We start from the raw sequence: 19,397 nt of genomic DNA, 5'->3' as shown, positions 1-19,397 counted from the left end.
ATCAAGGAAGAATTGGTTTGGTTTAGTGATTAATTAATTGTCTAGGTATTTATTAAGTAATGATTTTAACACAGATTAATTGCTAATAATTCAACAATAATCAAAGTGAATATAAGCGATTTAAACTAAAAATGCCTATAATTAACATAATAATTTTTCTCATTTAAATCCTAATTTTGTAATTAATTTTTAGTTTAATTCACAAATATTAATTAATCTTATATTTGCCAGGAATCAATAAATAAATTATTGTGATTTAAATGAACTATTTCACTAAATAGCAAAAAAATCATAAGAATATTTTAAAAATCCAGCATCTTATATCACTTATATAGTTACAGACACCAGTAGCGCACTCACTTGTAATAATAGAGAATTTATGCAACAATAATATAAATATGTCAATAATCATTGCCGTGGAACTATAGGCAGTTTGCTTGCAACATCTTTGATGCAATGATACCAAATACTTATGTCGAAATATACTTGTATGTAATATTATAAAAATTTGTCACTTATTTTGACAGGCATAAAACAATACTACTCCTCTTCATTAAAAGATCAAGTACTTTCGATGTTCTAACATAAAACTACTGTGTTAGAAGTGATTTAACTGAAAAATCAACATAAGCGGCATCGCTTTTAAATCAAAGTAAAGGTCTGTTAACCCTAAAATACGACTTAATCGCTAGGAATTCTCAACAAGCAGATTTGTGGCAATATAAGCCCCCGTCCGTAACACCTGCCAACCCCTACTACTACACGTCTAACCATGGGGCTTGACCCGATACCTAATGTCTTTACGTTACTAGTAGGGCGAGCCATTGTGCGGAAAATTACTTTTGTCGTCCGTCAAAATCATCCCTTATTTGGAAACGAGGATCTTGCTGCCATACTGGGAATTTACTGTTGGATTCATGAATATATTTAGGGAAATGCGCCAGTAAAGCTCTTTGACACCGTAATAGCTGTTGGCCTATAGTCAGCTAGAACAATACATAATGAGCATGACATTTATTAAGAAACTGATTGTATATGACATAATGTTTACAAAAAATAATCAAGAGAGTTTAAAACAGGCCTATAAGGAAACACTTGCAAAAATATGCAAAATGTGTAATATGTCTGAAACCAAACATATTATTAGCAAATCATGAATGATAATATACAGGTTGGCGAATCGATCATTACTTAGAGAGAGGCACGCATGCGTTTAGTGCGCTCTGGTATTAGCCTGCTACGTCGTTGCATTATTTATGTTATTCTATAAAAAAATAAAACAGCAAATTTCTATCACACGGACGGAAGTCGAAGCTCATTGATGAGAGAAAGAGGTCTTGCCGTGATTTTGAATGCGTAATCTTTAATTCTCCAACCTGTATAATTTAACCCATGCATTAAAAAAGCAGCTTTTCAATTTAAGAAGTACTAGTGAATTATGTCGTCCAACTGGTATACATATTGTTTTGAATCACTTTAATTTATATAAAGAAATTTTTGAGCGTCAGCAATTTTTTAAGGTCTTATTTATCAATATTCTTCATATACTTGTAGCTCGACAAAAAAATTTAAATTTTTTTTAAAGTAAAGTTCTTACATTTTATTTTTGGTTTAAATAATAGGGTTAAGACAGTTACAGTTAAAAAATTTACGTAAAAAAATGCCTCGACAAGTCATAAGTGAGACTGACCAGTGGCTTTACTTAAAGAAGGTCACTCTCAAAGGTTTGTAATTAATGGAGTTGGTAAAGTGATATGTCTCTCACTTGGAATCGTTATCTTCAAAATAATTCTTTTGATAAAAGACCGAAAGACTACCTTGGGAATATAAATATCGGTCTCTACGTTCCCTGAGGCAAATACTGGTAACAGGTTTGAGGTGCCGCCGACCTTTACCTGCAGAATTTTGGAACTCGGCGTTTATTTCTAATAAACAAGAATTTGTTTAACATCGAATACGGGTATGAAGGAGCCAATAAGAGCTGCCCAAGTTAATGATGCACGACCAATACCAGTTCCCTCTGCAGGAGGAATTGCTGTATTCTGGGCTGGTATCATTTTTAATGGTCACATAGAATTAGTTTATATTTAAGGCTGAATAATTGGTGACAGATATATAAGGGAGATGCTAGACCCTTCCGTCAGAATAAGGCGAAGAGCTGTTGATGAGGCTTTTTTATGAATAATAACGTCCAACCTCACCATACCCCAGCTGTAAATGAGTATCTAGAATCGAATGCCGTCAATCGTTGGACTGGCCCGCACTATTGCCAAACATGAATCTCTTAGAATGTGCTTAGGACATGCTTTCGTCAGTATATCTCCAATCTCATAAACACTATGGACAGGTATCTCAACGCTTGGGTAAACGCTGTAGATGGAATTTTTGCTCACAATCAATGTGCATGTCAGGACGAAAATATATTTTTTGTCCTAAGTACTTAAGCATACTTCCTAGAAGTAAATGATGAGTAAATGTTGCATTTTATTTGCCAGAGCTTTGATATGGCCAAATTATCTAAAGGTTTTAATTTCTTTGACAGGTTCATATTTTGTAAAGTTAAGCAGTAATCTGCCACAAATACGTTGCAGTTACTAACTCTTCTTCATTCAAATTATCAAAAATACCGGAGACTCACACAGAGTTTTCAGGTTTGAAATTAAGTACATTCGAGGAAGGTTTACGGCCTTAAATGTGATGCGGTCCCATAAATCAGTGAAAAATTCAGCTAGGTGGTATCGATTTGAGACATTTCTACAAAAAAAAATCATTGAGAAATAAATCGGGTGATATCGCGGGCTCTTGACTGCCCTGATCATTCCAATATAATTACAATGAAATATTTCATTCGGAAACTGCCATACAGGTAAGGCATAAGTGGGATTAGCTTCACCTTGCTGAAATATTGATTTTTTCTTCATTGTAACGTGGGACATTTTTCTTAATTTCAATCATTGCTCTGTTGACGGTATTCAGCAGCAAATCTAGATATTATTCACATAAATCTGCCACAAATACTTTGCAGTTACTAAATTTTCTTCATTCAAATTATCAAAAATACTGGACACTCACACCGACCTTTCAAGCTTAAAATTAAGTACATTTTTATTTGTATATAAAATTTTTAAGCCATTCATCAAATTAGGCTAAAAGACCAAATAAAAAGTATATATAGCCCGTCGAAAATAGTCCAAGAAGGTTTACGGCCTTAAATGTGATGCGGTCCCATAAATCTGTTAAGAATTCAGATGGGTGGTATCGATTTGAGACATTTCTACAAAAAAACATCATTGGGAAATAAATCGGGTGATCTCGCGGGTCATTTGACTGCCCTCATCATCCCAATACATCTACCATGAAATGTTTCATTCGGAAACTGCTATATAGAGTTGATGAGCTCCACCTTGCTAAAATATCGATTTTCCAAAAATTATCCATCTAAAGTGGTTTACTCAGTCATTTCTGCTACAAACGATCCACTGTCCAGAATAATGTATGTGGTTTTCCTGTCAGATTCAGAGGTGCTAAGTTCTTATCCTTAGCGCACAAAGCTTAGAACACAATTACATTTAGTAAAACATTTCCATGGGTTCTTTCATAGCCGAACTAATTACAAACCTGTTTGAAGTACTAAATAACTATATATTATTAAGACATTTCCTGTAGATGCGTATTCTCGAAACTCTCGGTATTTATATACAATAGGAACATAATTAGTCCCAGGACTGAGCTCTGGTCTATTCAGTGCACAATTTACGCATAACTTAGTGCTATCCAGAACTTGTAGACTTGCACGCTCTAACTGGTCAGCCAGTTATTTCACTTATATATTCAGATTCATTAGAATAAGATAATAAATGGGGACGCAACCCCTGGGCTAATTTTTTTAACTATTAATCTCAACAATTTTAATTTTAGTTACACAATGAGCTTGAAATTATAAAATAACATTAAAAAAGCACTTAAACCTCAGAATTTTACATTTTAATCCGTTATATAAATACAAAATTTGTGAGGAAATATTTTATTGTAAATATGGTAAAGGAGAGCAATTAGACGGGAAATTATCTCGGTTTCTAATTTCCAACTTCGAAACTTTAACTATTGCGTTGGGAGTTCAGTTCCGGGAGAAACAGATCAAGTCATTTTAGCCGTAGCGATATAAAGGCGGAATAAGAAACAAAATGAAGAGAATAATTTTCTTGTTATGTCTTCATAATTGACAGTCAAAGAGTCAATCTGAGCAGTAGAGGGTTAAATTGGATTAAGCTTTATTTACTTACTGTTGGCTCCCGTTTTTACCGTATTCTGATAAGTTAACTTTTTTACTTAATACTATCATTGAAATTTAAATATTTATTAGTAGTTCATAGGGGGTTAAAAGAACAATGTTAACATACAGATTAGAATAAGGGTAAATTAGGTAAGTGAAAACACTTATATGACAGAAGTTTTGTCATATAACAATATATGGAAATATATTCTTAATTACATGGTAGTTTATACTACATATAGTAGCCCTAACTTTTTCAAATTATCAGTCATTAGTAAGAAAAAAACCTAAAAATAAAAATTAATAGCAGATTAACATTTCGGTAATATTATTAAAAAATAAGAGTTTATTTGTATTTTTTCATATAATGAATTTGTGTTATATATGCTAGGATACTCTGGGATATTCTAGATATTCTTTAACATATAAATATCTGACATAAAGTTAGGTGCTTGATTTGTTCGAAAACGTAACCCTGCCTTTTTACCCTCTAGTTTGATTGTTATTAAAGAAAAAACAATCCAACTGATATTCATAAGTTTCCTCTCACAATATTAAATGAAGTGTAAATAAGGTTCAAGAAATAAAAAGCAATAAATTTAAAAGAGAACAACCTAATTCTTCAAAAAATAAAATGGTATCTGAAATAAGGCAGCAGATCTTTCACAAACCTGAACCAAGATTTCTCCGAGAGAATTTTTTAATCATATATGAAAGGCATTTAAAGCAAGCAAAAAGTAGCTTTTCTCGATTAGAAATATTTAACCACTTCGATTAAATATTTCCAATCAAGATCGAGATTTCATTAACGAAGATTATACCCATGTGGCAAAATGACGCCTTAAAAACGTCGTTTTTCGTACTTTTTGGTCTGTATGATGAGTCATTTTGACGTTCTTGCGACCTTAAATTGATGTACATTGGTCACATCCAAAATCACGTCGCTGGACGGATTTTGGTTGTCTTAAAAAGACGTCTTAAACGGAATTGAAAAAGACGCCTGGAAGACATCAAATATTTATATAGGACGATGTTTAAAGACTATTTTAGATCCTTTAAAATGACCTTTGAGAATTTCTTGAGTATAAAATAAAACATTCCTACTTAAATTCCAAATATATATTTATTTATTCATTTGTAAGTATAGCAAAATAAAGGATTACTCACACCAACGCGGTACGGCGGGAGCGGGAGCGGGAACGGGGCGAAACCGAAGGAAGCGGGAAAAAGTCCATATATCCACACCGATGCGGTGGTGTGGTAGGGGGACCCTTGCGTCAGTTTGCGTCAGCGTGTATTTATGGAACAATCATCAGATCATTTGACAAAAAATGAATTATTCCTCATCTGACGAAGAAGAACTGCTTATTCTACTTGCCGTAGCAGAAGATGAGAGACGAAACAGGCAGTAACATTTTTTCGAACAAAAGAAAAACAAATATTAAAAATTGTTTTTGCAGAAAAAGAAAGTGGATCCATGAGATTAATCTTGACCGAGAAATTTTTGGAGAATCTTACCCCTTAATGTCGCAATTGCGAAAAGACCCAAAACGATTTTATATATATTTTAGAATGTCAAGTGATTGTTTCGACAAGATTTTGAATTTTATTAGAAATGATATTCGTAAAAAAGATACAAATTATCGGGAGTCGATTACTCCGGAAGAACGCCTTGCAATAACACTAAGATAAGAAAACTAGAACACATTTTATTTTAATCCAGGCTAAAATATACAAAATATTATATCTATATTTTCCTAAAAGGTATTATACCGATATTTGAAACTAAGAAATATTATGGAATATAAGAATTAAAAAAAGAACTAGTAGATTGATTATCAGTATGGAACGAACAGGAGTTTTCTAACAAATTGTTTGGATTTGTTATCGTTGGATAACTAATGGTTCCTTCTGGGGATCTAAAATTAGTTGAGATGTCAGTGTAACTGCTATGGCTGGTGGAAGGTCGACTGTGGCTATCGTACTCATTTCTTAAGGGAATAGTTTCCAAAGGCGAGGTTTGCCGAGTATTTACATAACTAGTGCTTGTAGAAGATTGATTGTACATTACTGATTCCTTAAGATGTAAACATTCTTGTTGGGTCATAATTTCAGCTATCTTCAACTTTGTCAATGCTTGTCTTCGTGGTGAAAATGTTTCGATGGTTTTAGAATATCCCAGAAATATCATATAAGTAGGAGTTGGTTGTGTTTTTCCTTTTTTGTTGGTTAGGTACTCAATTGTCGTATCGACTGAGGAATGGGTCCATTTCTTTTCTTTATTTTTTGATTTTGAAGTTGACAATGTCGGCGGCAACTTTTCTGTTAATGGGAACATAGCTTGAGTGATAGTTTCAGAACAACTATTATTTTGTTCACTAGTTTGACGTTCTTCTACAATATTGTCTGTTTCCAAAGTTACAGAAGAATTACATATTTCTTCACTTTCATTTGCAGTTTGTCTTTCGGTTTCGCTAATGTTAACAGGGCACGTTACATTCGTACTTGTTTGAGCAAAGGTCAAGAAAGGCTTAAATGCCTCCATTTGTGGAGCCCATTGCCAACCTTTGTAATTTTTTTTTTGCGCATTGACCTGTCGTAGTTTTAATGGATATTAGATATTTCGCATAGGAATCTTTAAGATTTTTCCATTTTTTTTTCACCTCATCTCCTAAAAATAAAAAAAAAATATGTATTTATTTCAGGTTCCCAGCCACTGGAGATAGTTATTATACAATTGGCCACAGTTTTCGTGTTGGATTTTCAACTGTTAGTGAAATTGTTAAGGAGTTCTGTAATGCGATTTGCAAAAGGTTACAAAACATATATATGCCGGAACCAAGCGAAGAAATATGGAAAAAATCAGCCCAAGACTTTGAAATAAAATGGCAATTCCCAAACTGTATTGGAAGTATAGATGGGAAACATGTAACAATTAAGTGTCCGGATAAAAGCGAATCAAATTACTTCTGCTATTTAAAAAAAATTTCCATTGTTCTTATGGCTATTCTTGGGCCAGACTATAAATTTTTGTGTGTGGACATTGGCGGGTAGGGAAAAAATACTGACAGTGCATTTTAAATCATCCAATATGGGAAAGAAGTTTGAATGAGGTGAAATGAATGTGCCAAAAGATAAAAATTTGCCAGGTCAAAATGAAGCAAGCCCTCATGTTTTAATAGGCGATGAAGCTTTTGCCCTTAAAACGTACTTAATGCGGCCCTATCCTTACAGACAATCCAGATCAGATATCCGTAAAGAAAAATATAATACTAGGCTTTGTGGAGCCCGAAGGGTCGTAGAAAATGCTTTCGGCATTTTAGCTCAAAAGTGGAGAATTTTTTACAAACCTATCGAACTCTCAGTACCAACGACAATAATTGTTGTGAAAACGGCGCGGTGTGTATTTTATACAACTATGTAATATCAAAAAAATGTGATGAGCAATATATTGAGTTTTTGGAATCCCCAGAAGCTACGTTTCGAAACATTGAAAACGATCCTAGAAGAGTAAATGTAGCATTTCAAATTCGCGAGAAGTACGTCACGTATTTTAATAATTAAATTATATTTTCAGGGTTATGATTTTATACGAGTTACGTTATGTCATTAAGTAAAAACTATTACCAAGACTGTTTTTGGTTATTAAATAAAATGTTTTCTTTCTACTTTCATTTAATTGTACACCTATTTCATCCCATATTTTGTCGCGTTTTCTAACATTTTTGTATTCAGGGTTTCCTAAATCGTATTTAATTGGATACTTTTTAACTAATTCAATCAGTTTTTCCGTAAACAAAGACATTGCACGTGGTAATCAGAATCGCGGGAATAGAGTGGACACGGGAAAAATTGTGCATGCAGCGTCAAGAAAACACAACGCTGTAGTATCACATTTGAAGTAGCGACTGAACGCTTTTATCTGAATGCCCTCGTATCCTGCCATATGTTTTAAAATCCGCGCCGTCCCGCTGTCGCTCCCGTTCCCGCCGTATCGCGTTGGTGTGAGGGATCCTTAAAACAAGCATTCTTCGTTCTCTGAAAAAAACTGCTGTTTGTTATTTCTACAAGAATTCCAGTCGCAAAATAGAGATCGTCTGCCGATATCGACATCCACCATCTTTGTAATCATTAAGAGCTTAGAGAGGGGGCAGTGTAACGATATTGTAAACACCGAGAAACCAGCTCATTCTGCATCATTTTGGAATGACACAAGTGGCACATCGCACGACTTCTAGAAGGTTAGGAAGAATGTTCCAGAACAGCGTTCTGCCGAGTATATTAGGAGCCGCATCGCCAGTTGTAGTCTTGACTTGTTATTTAGGGTAAAAGGAGGAGAGATGGACTACATTTAAAAAAAATTAAACGTGCTTCTTTAATAAAAAAAATAACAAAAATTGAAAAAATATATATAACATAACATAACGTTGGTATTTCTTTTGGTATAATTAGAAATTAAAAATATTAATTCTAGGCACTAAAAAATATACATAATTACAGGTATGCCATTGGTCCATCTATCCTGCTCTGTGGAGATGATATGGACCACTAGGGGTAGGATAGACGGACCATGCTATAATTTCTTTTTTTTTGGTGGCTACAGTCTTTCCACACCTATTGCAAAGGTTAACGAAGCCAGAACAAGTTTCATGTAACCAACGCTTACAAATGATACATTGCAGCCATTCGTCTTTTTTAGACGTTTGGTTATAGTCCTTGCAACCGACACATTCAATTTCTAAATCACTAAAGTTTTCTTCACCATTGGAACTGTCATCAAGAGTAACGTCATCTTCAGACACTGAAGATTCACTCACCTTTCTCTTACTTTTTAATTTTCTTACAGGTTTTACGTTCTTTTTGGGTTGTGCATCTTTCTTATTTTTTATAAATTCCTTAGCTGTTATCTCTCCGGATATTTTTTTACGAACTCTTTTCACTGCTGCAGATAAAACAGGTACAGGCGTTACTTCATCAAGAGCCTTTCCGGGAGTTATATCTTCATCAGGTACTGATGACTTGCTAGGGTTGATGGGTAAGGCTTTTAGATTTTGAATTCCGGAGGGGTCTGGTTGAGAAGACTCAGCTCTAACTGATAAGTTATCCATCTGGACCGTCTGTAATGTTTCTGTTTCAGGACTTTCAAGGGGTGTCTGTGTTAAAAAGCATATTCCGGGATAATTAACGGATTAAATGGATTAAATGGATAAAGCCCAGTGGATTTAAATGCAGAGGCCGCATTTTGAACAATTGCTGAGTTTCCTCATGATTGACCTAACAGCTTACTAAATTGAAGACGATTAAGAACACTCTTTGGGTTATTTTGAACCATAAAATGGCAATCAGCGTAGAAGTTACTTTTTAGAGATTTAAAGAAGGCGCGATCAAGAGGCTGCAGGTAGTAAGTGGTATGCGATGGTAAACAAAACAAAATTATATCATTTTGCCCAGCAAATTCTAGTAGGTGCAGGTTGGTCGTATGGGACGTGTGGCCATCTACTATTAGTAAAGTTTTACCCGAGGGCTTTCTTGGTAGAAAATGTGTTCGTAACCATTCTAAAAAAATCTCGCTATTAACGTAAGCAAATTTTTCCGACATTCTAATTTTAGAACTCGGTGGCATACCTTCATGCAAGTCTTCTTTTTTATTTTTTCTTTTGAAAATACAATATGGGGGGATAAAAGTGCCTTTTGCGCTACAATATGCTATGACACTAATTGTCTCGCCCTTTTCCCCAGGGCTTACGCTTGGAACACATTTTGATCCTTTTTCGGCTAGTACTTCGGCTAAAATTGTGTTCAGTCATAATTCTCTGTAGATCCGAAAAGTAATAATTAACGGTTTCTCTTAACATTCCCAAAACTCGCGCAATTGAGGTGTTCTCGGATTTTCTGATTGAAATTTCAGGTCTTCGCTTTAAAAACAGTTCTAACCATTTTTGGCTAGCTTTACCTAAAAAAGACGATAATAAATTAGCAAAGTGGTTTTCTTTTTTATTAAATTTATTTGGAATCCCCAACGGTTCAGCTAAATTAAACTCTATGATTCTTACTTTTGTTCTGGTGGGTGCAAAGCCTGCCTTTTGCAGTTTTTTTATGTGACTGACTATTTTTGGTTCGACGTTCGAGCCCAAAGAACAATCTGGCCCCAGACGATTACAGCTATCGATGTTATTTGCTTTTAATCTGCGCTTAAAAGTTGTTTTTGGGATCCCAAATGCTTTCGCGGCTTCGTTAATGCCCATACCGTAATTCTTCACAGCATCAACTGCATCACGTAATGCTCTAGCTGTCCAAGAACCTCTTTTAGATGCGTTTTGTTTTCGGATATATTTATTGGGCATAATCCTAAGACAAAATAGGCTGGTCCAACTCTTCTCCAGTTAAGTGGGCCATCTATCCTCAAATAGGAGGATAGATGGACCAGTGTCTAGCTTCTAAAATATGCCGATTAGAGCTACGATTGGTGCTCTCTAGTACAACTTGTATATGGTATCTAAACACTAATCCAACAAAAATCGGTTAAACTTACCTGATTTTAAAAAAAAATTAGATTCTCAAAACTGAAATAAAATTTTTGCACGTGGTGATTTCAACTATCGTAAATAACATTCGCGAAGGTGCGTTATAATGCGTTCCAGTCGCCGCGCCGTCTCAAAGGCAACTGACGCTAAGAGACAGAACGGGACAGGTTAGTCTTGCCCTGTTGCCAAATCTTGCTGGATATTTTGAGTGGACCGTCTACCCTCCTGGTCCATCTCCCATCCTTTTACCCTACTACTTTATTCCGGACTAGAATCATATGGCTCTTGCCGGTCTTTCGAATTGTCGTACTCTGGCGCCACTTTCTTATCATTCTGTCATTTCTCATCTATCATTTTATCATTTCTCACAAGAACTTGACTGTCGGATTTGAGTTAAATTTTTTTGAATTTCAACTTTGCCATCAAATTGTCTATTTTTTTCCAACATCCCGTTAGGCAAACTTAGCAGATTCAAGAGCATTATGTATTCTTAATAGTCAACTCGGGACGTTTCAGATGAGTTCCTTAAGTGCCTATCGAAAGCTCCGCCCGCCTGGTGCTAGAGCCCGTGCCGGTTATAGTCAGTTGTTAGTTTAGTGAAGTAAAGTTTGCAATATTGGCGCGAAATTTAAATCAAACATAAATAATCGTAAAATTTTCGTAACGTGTATAAATAAATTAGGTGACTATTTTCGAACTTATCTTATATTTTTTTATTTAGCCAAAATGTCTTGTGTCATACAACTTTTTAGTTGATACAAAACATTTTAAATAGACTGGTAATTGTCTGATGAGATTACCCCAAAGAAAAGACAGTATCACATTTCCAGAGAATATCCCGTAGCTACTTGCTACTACATTTAGGTAATATGTAAATTTATAATAAGGCTCGGCCATAAAATGGCAGCGCTACTGTTTCATAAACTTCTCGTCGTCTGGCCAAAATGAGAAGTTATATTCTAGAGAACAAAATTTTATAAGAAACAGAGCTTTTACCAGTATTTGGATAAGCTGCACTTTTGTACTCGTGGCACGTATAATTTAGTAGTAGTAATAAAGACTTTTCTCACTTAAATCATAATCGATAAGGAAACCAATAACGTGCACATTCACGATAAACATAAGAAGATGCATTTTTTGAGTGACAACCAAAATACCTGATAAATATTATGATTTATGAATATACCTAAACTATGATTTCTAATAGTTTTTACTAATTCTAAAATAAATAAAGTCTTCAGTTTAATAGACTCACTTTGTCATATTTCTAAAACTGGCCAGGTAGCGTGGGTACGCAATTTAAAGTTATAAATATTAAATGTGTTCCACTGTGTAATTTTAAATTTTATTATTTGACTTTTGCATAGGAAATTTAGCGGTAATCGCGCACAAAAGGCCGGCACGCTAAATTATTAAGCAGGCTCCTTGTGGAGAGGTCGTTGGTAATTCACGCTGCTAAAATAATTATTTTATTGCTCTGTATGGCCTTTTAGCGAAGCGCGAAGTTTAAAGGTATATTTTAAGCTCTCATTTTAGCATACTTTAATATGCCTGTCTCTTGAAAATTTAATTTCTGGGCGGAAGTATATATAACTTTTTATAATTAAGGTCATACTAAAAAAACTATTATTTTTAAGTTTGGTTGAATTAATCATTGGCTTTATTATCATATTTTGCTTTAACTGAATTCTGTTGTATGATGTTACATTTCAAGTGCTATCCTATAAAATTTCACGATAAAAGATATGTGATATTTTAACTAGTACAATTAAAATGTGTCTATATTTTGGAACATACCTATACATATTTTGGATATTTTTTAATAATATTAAAAAATATCCCGTTATATGCAAAAACAAGTTTCTCAACAGCAAGTCAGATAAATGAAACTTTAAATATATTTACAAAAAAGAGTTAGAAAGGTACTTAAAAAAAAGTTGTACCTAAAAATGAAATTGGAATTACGAGGTAACTTATCTGGATGGAGTAGCCATTTGCTTACAACACAAATCCATAAAAAAAATCGTGTTTTATAATATGTTTATAAAAAATGATTTACCCTACTACATACATGCAATTTAATCCCGGTTGTTACCCTGAATGTTATTTATTGCGTTTCGTAATTGCTAATACAGCGTAGCGCTCCATTAATAAAAACGACAAAGGAACATGTCGACAGCGTAACGGCTGCTACCGAATATGTCCGTTCAAATCTGCATTTTGATATCGTTTCCGCATTTTGTGTGTGTATAAAAGCTACGCGTTTGCTTTTTTCTCGAATAAAACTTATCCGCAAACAGTCGATGTCAAGTTGTGCGCATAATAGGGTTTCATAGATTTATTTAATATATTTTTAAAGAGTACAGAGATATACATCTTGCATATTTTGGAAAGAGAAATATACATATTAGCTCTCTATTTGTCCTCGTGCGAAAAACAGAAAATTAAAATAGATGTGTCAGGGTTGCAAAAAGTTTATATGTCTTGTAAAAATTGTTCAAAAGACAATAATAGTCAATATCGTTTCAAATTTTTCCTTTTTTATGTTCGATTTTATCGAATTTGCTTTCTATATACATAAAAGCATATAATAGAAGAAATTTGCGTCCAAACTTTTTTTGATAAATTTTTTGTCACACTCCTCGTGCCGGAATTTATGATGTTATTCCAGGTGTTGGGCGCCAAGTTATTGCTTTTCCGTGAATGAAGATTAATATGAGAAAACTTGAGCTGACCTAGCTACATATTTAATATTAGTCCATCGGTCATTACTAAATTATACACAGACATACATAATAAGTTTTTTTTTAGTTAAAAGGCCATATCTAAGCCTATTTAGGCCAAATTTGATAATGACAGTTATGTTTTAATAACAATATAACATTCTCGCAATATGTCGGGTAATAAAACAATATTGAAAAATAATTGATTATACAACAAATTACTGGTTCATCTGTGGCTCTTGACCGCGTTCGTTTATTTATAAATATATACTGAGTGTCTTAGAAAAGTGGTTCGCTCCTATAATTTTTTTAGTTTTTAAGTTAAAAAAATGAAGTTAGGTAAGTGGGTGTAGCATCCAAATTGGGATTGGCTAAAGTATTTAGTTATTTTCTGTGACTTCATATACGAGCATCATTTTCTATGAACCTCAGAATGTAGTCTCAGATTAATCGCATAGATAACGAGTATTTTGGATAAAAAAAAATAGCTGTAGGCTATTATCGTTTTTATTCAAATTAAATAAGCAACCTCTCTAAATGCATTCATGTTTTGATCCTAAAATCTTAAAGAAAACAGCTAAAAAACTTTTTGAAATGTTTATTGCCTTAAGCATAATGAAATTTGGTTTATCCTATATTAGAAACCTCATTAAGTTAAAGAAATCAATGAACAAATAACTGTAAATAGTCATTAAATAATTAATCTGTAAAAGATTTAATCATATTTTTAAAGTCTATAATACGAACCTGGTGAATCGGTCATAATGAAGCGGGTGCATGTGTCAGTGGGCAATGGTACTTAAAGACCGATAGACACACACTCACCTGTAAGTAAAACAACAATATTAAATGAAATTATTTAACCAAAAATATTGCAATGATTTCATTAGCAACATGTTTAAAATTCTAATAGAATATTTTAATTTAAAAACAATTAAATGATTTTTAACCATGTAGATTACATTTTAAGAGAGGTTCAGAAAATTACATTTTATACAAAATATAGATAATTTGATGGGAAGAAATGGAGGGAATGATTTTAGTTTTTTGAAGTTAAACTTTCTAGATTCTCATAAAAAAGTGTTTCGCTTTCAGTGAATTGAAGTAATTGTACTTCTTTCGTTGACTGCTTTTACGGTATCATGCTAATTGAGTTAAGCATTAGTTTTTGTTTAAGCGTGTTTAGGTAGACATTAACTATGTGTTAAGCTTGCTCTTTTGTCGCAGTATTAATATGATTTTGTGTGTGTTTTGGGGGGGATTTTGAAAGCTTATTTTATCCCACTGTTCGTTAGCTATTTGTTGAATTCTTCCGATATTCACCCTTTAAATAATCTATTACAGAGGGGATTCTCTGTTCCCATGAAGGTGACTTTTTTGAAGTTTTCCTGAGTTATCTTTTATCCATTTCATCGTAAAATAGCTAAAGCTGCGGTATTTATACCACAGTGTACTTGCTCTATAGTGATGTTCTCAGTAAGTAATGTATTTAACTTGTGCAATTAGATTTTTGGTTACTTTGGTAGTTTTAGACGTCGGCTAGGCTCTATCCTGTCATTTTTAGCGATGCATGCGTTAAAACGATTTTCTCATTGCGTAATTAGGGTGTGGTTCTGTCATTCTCATTTGCTCTTTCTTCGGTAATTATATTTGTTTGTGTATTTTGTAGGTCGTAATCTATTTGCGTCTCTTCGTCTTAAGCACGTTGTACCTTTTGTTTTTATTGTCGTTATTATTATTATTAATTATATATTGTATTTACCATTGCAGACCTATTAAATATTTAAGCGTATTTTGTAAATAATCTAGAGCTATCAAATATATACTCCTTTAAAAACTGTTCAATAATATATTGAAGTGATGTTTTCTCCTTTTTATCGGTAACTTGATTTTATATAAGCAATATTTGTTTTAGATTAATTTGATATAAAGCGATAAAGCAATAGGGCAATAATAAATATATCTCGTGCTGAAATTAAAATACTAGATTTTCAACTAGTTGTACAGGGTGTCCCAAATTCGAGGGTGACCATTGGAATCTCAAAAACCGTAAGAGTTACAGGGTTGGTTAAACGGAGGCAAGTTGTCCAATTTGGAGCTTAATAAAATGACGTTTAAAAAATTTTAACCCTTAACTGGTATGGTGGAAAAAAATCACGTTCCAAGTATGGTGGGGTCAAATTAGACCTTTCGATTTTTTTTTTAAACTAAAACAAAAACAAATTTAAAAATATGAAAATAATAATATATTAACAACTCTGAGGCCATATAAACCAAAAAAAATGCACTTAAAATAAAGCTAGACTAAAAAATATAAGGTTTTTTAAAAAATAGGCTTTTTTCAAAATGACTCGAAAATAAATTAAAAAACACAAAATTTAGGTGAAAAATTAAGAAAATGTTCTTAAATAAATGTGAAAACGTTCAAAACATTTAAAAATTATATCCTAAAAATGTTTAAAAAAAAACTAACAAACATGTTTGAACCTTCTATTATTGGCAATGATTGCAACGAATTCTTTTTACGCAATGATTTTTACAAACGTATTTATGGCAGTTATCACATATAAGTGATTGTTTATTATCATTGCGTGGACAAATAGAACACCTTGCACGCTTAGGTGGTCTTTCCCCATGTTCATTTCTGCCTGGACCTATCTCTGGAATCTGACCAATTCGATGAATAAGCGCTTTTAATTCGCTGGGAATATTTTCCATTTGATATCGGCGAATTAATTGGTTATGTATTAGATCTCTTCCCAAGGTCACTAGAAACTTTTGGTGTGTCATTTCAGCCTCTGGATGAGCATTATTATATAAAATACTTCCATTTACAGCGCTAATATCCATCATTCGAAACCAAATTGCTTACGGCCATCTTCTAGTGCGTCTACCAACTTTATAATTTACACACGTCTAATCTAAAACATCTACCCCCACTTTGGTAATATTGTAAAAATCTATCATGTCTGGAAGTTTATTTTCTCTGTCCAAAAGTCATTATGATGAAAACTTGATATAAGACAAACTGCTCGATTTTTTACTGGAACATAAAATAGCAAAGTCACGTCTCTGGTAAATCCGAAAATCGAAGAATAAACCGGTCGCTGCTTATTTGGCAAAAATTCCTTTGGTAGGTCCCTTTTGTTTTTTCGGATAGTACCGACATAGGTAAGTTTGCAGCGTTGAAGCTCTTCGACAAGCTCTAAAGAAGAAAACCAGTTATTCCCAGTAACATTTCGGATAGAATTTTTTATCGGATCAACTAAAGAAAGAATATTGAGGGTGGGTATGGCTAGCTTCTTAGGATTCTGCATTTGAAATTCTTTTCCGGTATAAACAGTCCGAGCATCACAGAGTCACATCATTTTGATTCCGTATTTTTCCGGCTTACTTTTGATAAACATTCGAAATCTACAATTACCACGAAAACCAATCAACATTTCATCCACAGTTACATATTCCCCACATGAATAGTTTGTATGACAATTTTTTACGAAGAGATAAAATATATCGGAAATATGGGCTAGCTTGTCTCCGACTTCAATGCGCTCAATGTCTCCGACTTCTGATGTCTGAATCATCAAATCTCAAAGCTGTAAGGAGAAAATTAAATCTTTTTGCAGTCATTACGGAACGAAATATATCACGACCCGTGCCATCAGTTGCGAAAAGGGAATTAATATCTTCGTGGTTCGACTTGAATACGCCTGCCAAGAAGAGGAGACCAAAAAATGCCAACATTTCGGTTTCGTCAACATGATTTACAAATTGGCAGGATAAGGCATTGTACCCATAACTAGCTTGCAAGCTCGTTATTTTTTCATTGGTCTTCTCGATAATTTGCTCGATTATTGTATCGTCAACTAACAGCTTAAAAGCTTCTGTGGCTGAATTTGGTTTGTTAACTCGTGCTGGTCCAGAAAGTCCTGGTAGATGCGAAACAATATTGCTTGCACGAGCACGGCTTGTGGCAGGAGCATTTGTTGACCATTTTTTTCTATTTTTCCCATAATAGTAGGTTCTTACGCCAATTTCACTCATCATCACTACTATCTTCCAAAATATCTGGTTCAATATCCAAATTTATTTCATCTGGCAAATTACCAACACCCGGTTCAGAATCACTATCGCTTGCAGAAATATGCTCACTTACGATAGTCTCGGCATCAGAAATGTCGCTGTCATCAAAAAAAGTGTTAGCAAGCTGTTCTAACTCGTGCTCTGTTAGTGGTGCTTTTTTATCCTTTAAAGAAGCCATTACATTAAAAAATTAGAAAACCCAAAAAATTACGTTTAACGTATGGCGGGGTCAATTTTGACCCATTTAATTTACAGACCTTAGCTAAACGAAAACTGAAACGCGACTGCCACGCAGAAATATTCTACTCAGTACGGCCGAGGAATACATCGAAGGCAGTGTTGCCACTTGCAATAGTTTTTCTTTAATAAAATTTTTTATTTTGGATGGGGTCAAAATTGACCCACCATACCAGTTATAATTATAGGGGTTAAAATTCCGGAGTTATCCGAAAAAAAATTGAAAATTGTCTAAGTCGTTTTTACCTTCTACCGACTTTATTTAAAGAGGTATCGTAAAACGAAAAACAGTTTTTCATTGTCACTTTTTATATCCTAAAACATGATGCAGAAAAAAAATAATCCGACGTTTCGTTTTTTCTATCATCATCAACTTTATTTTTTCTTATGGGCGCCATATTGAATTTTCCAATTTTCAAAAAATACAGGGTGTCTCACGACGAATAGACGCGATCCATATCTCGGAAACTAATTTTTCAAAAATCTTGAAAATTTGGCAACATAGCACAGTCGATGGGGGCCACACAACTAAAATATTTTGACAGTTGTGACGTTTCCGGTAATACCGGAAGTAGGCGTCAACTTCGTTATTTTAAATGGAACACCCTGTATATTTTTACATATTTGGCTTCCACGTGAAATTCTAGGTATATTTTGTGTATAATGTCCTTATCTAAGTGTAACCGTTTTTGACATATTTTGAATTTCATGTGAAAAATTATGTTTATAAGCCCTAACATAATTACCGATTACTCCCTTTTAGTAGCTTTAATTTATTAATTAGTTTAGGTTTTATTTTAAAGGAAGGACCTTTTCAAGAGACTATTTTAATATTTGGCTTAAAAAAGATACAGGGAGGTCAAAAACTAGCATTAAAAATTAAAATGACAAACATTATTAAAAGTCAATTTTTTTAAATGGAAACCCCTATTTTTACTATTTTCTCATAAAGATATTTAAAAATAAGGTTAACTTTGTATAAGGTTATCTAGTCCAAAAATTCATAGTTTTCGAAATATTGGCAGTTTAAATTTGGCCTAATATTAAAAGCCGCACAGTAACACAGCTCAAGGACTGACGGTTGTCATAGTAATCGCTTGAAGCGGCAGTAAGACAATGGATTATAACACAAATGTCAGCATGGCTTGTAATTTCGTAATTTTTTAAAAACTTATATGCGGGGCGATTAAGTTATACACACGAAGATAATTTAAATTTGTTTATTATCTATGGAAAATGTTACAAAGTTTTATCGAGAACATGCCAAATATTTGCAGATAGATTCCCAGAAAAACAGAAACCATCATGTTGCGCTGTTGGGCGAATAATAGAAAATTTTAAAATTTCGGCACTGTTAAGGCGAAAGCGGAAAAAAGGAAACGACTTGTTGACAATGAAAATATTGAAATTGCAATTTTGGGATATTTTGCAGCGTATCTTATGACGTCCTTAAGACAAGTAGCTTCACAAACTAGATTCTCCAAAGTCACAATACATAGGATTTTGTTGAAACATAACTTCCACCCTTTTTTAATATTTTAGGTTCAGCATCTTGAA

The 19,397-nt window shown here is 33.6% G+C and overlaps 1 protein-coding gene across 3 annotated transcripts in view; it reads right to left on the bottom strand.

Moving 5' to 3' along the window:
• The window catches only part of LOC126738775 (teneurin-m), a 326,951-nt gene extending 312,653 nt beyond the window's left edge, over positions 1–14,298 (bottom strand). For all 3 annotated transcript variants that reach the window (XM_050444212.1, XM_050444217.1, XM_050444218.1), the window contains exon 1: positions 14,268–14,298. In XM_050444212.1, coding sequence (XP_050300169.1) covers positions 14,268–14,283 — 16 coding nt within the window. In that variant the 5' untranslated portion in view covers positions 14,284–14,298. The remainder of the gene's footprint in view (positions 1–14,267) is intronic.
• Between the last annotated feature and the right edge of the window lie 5,099 nt (positions 14,299–19,397).

The sequence above is a fragment of the Anthonomus grandis genome, chromosome 7 (genome assembly GCF_022605725.1).
Source record: "Anthonomus grandis grandis chromosome 7, icAntGran1.3, whole genome shotgun sequence".
Taxonomy (NCBI): Eukaryota; Metazoa; Arthropoda; class Insecta; order Coleoptera; family Curculionidae; genus Anthonomus; species Anthonomus grandis.
This window is presented reverse-complemented; position numbering and strand designations above follow the sequence as displayed.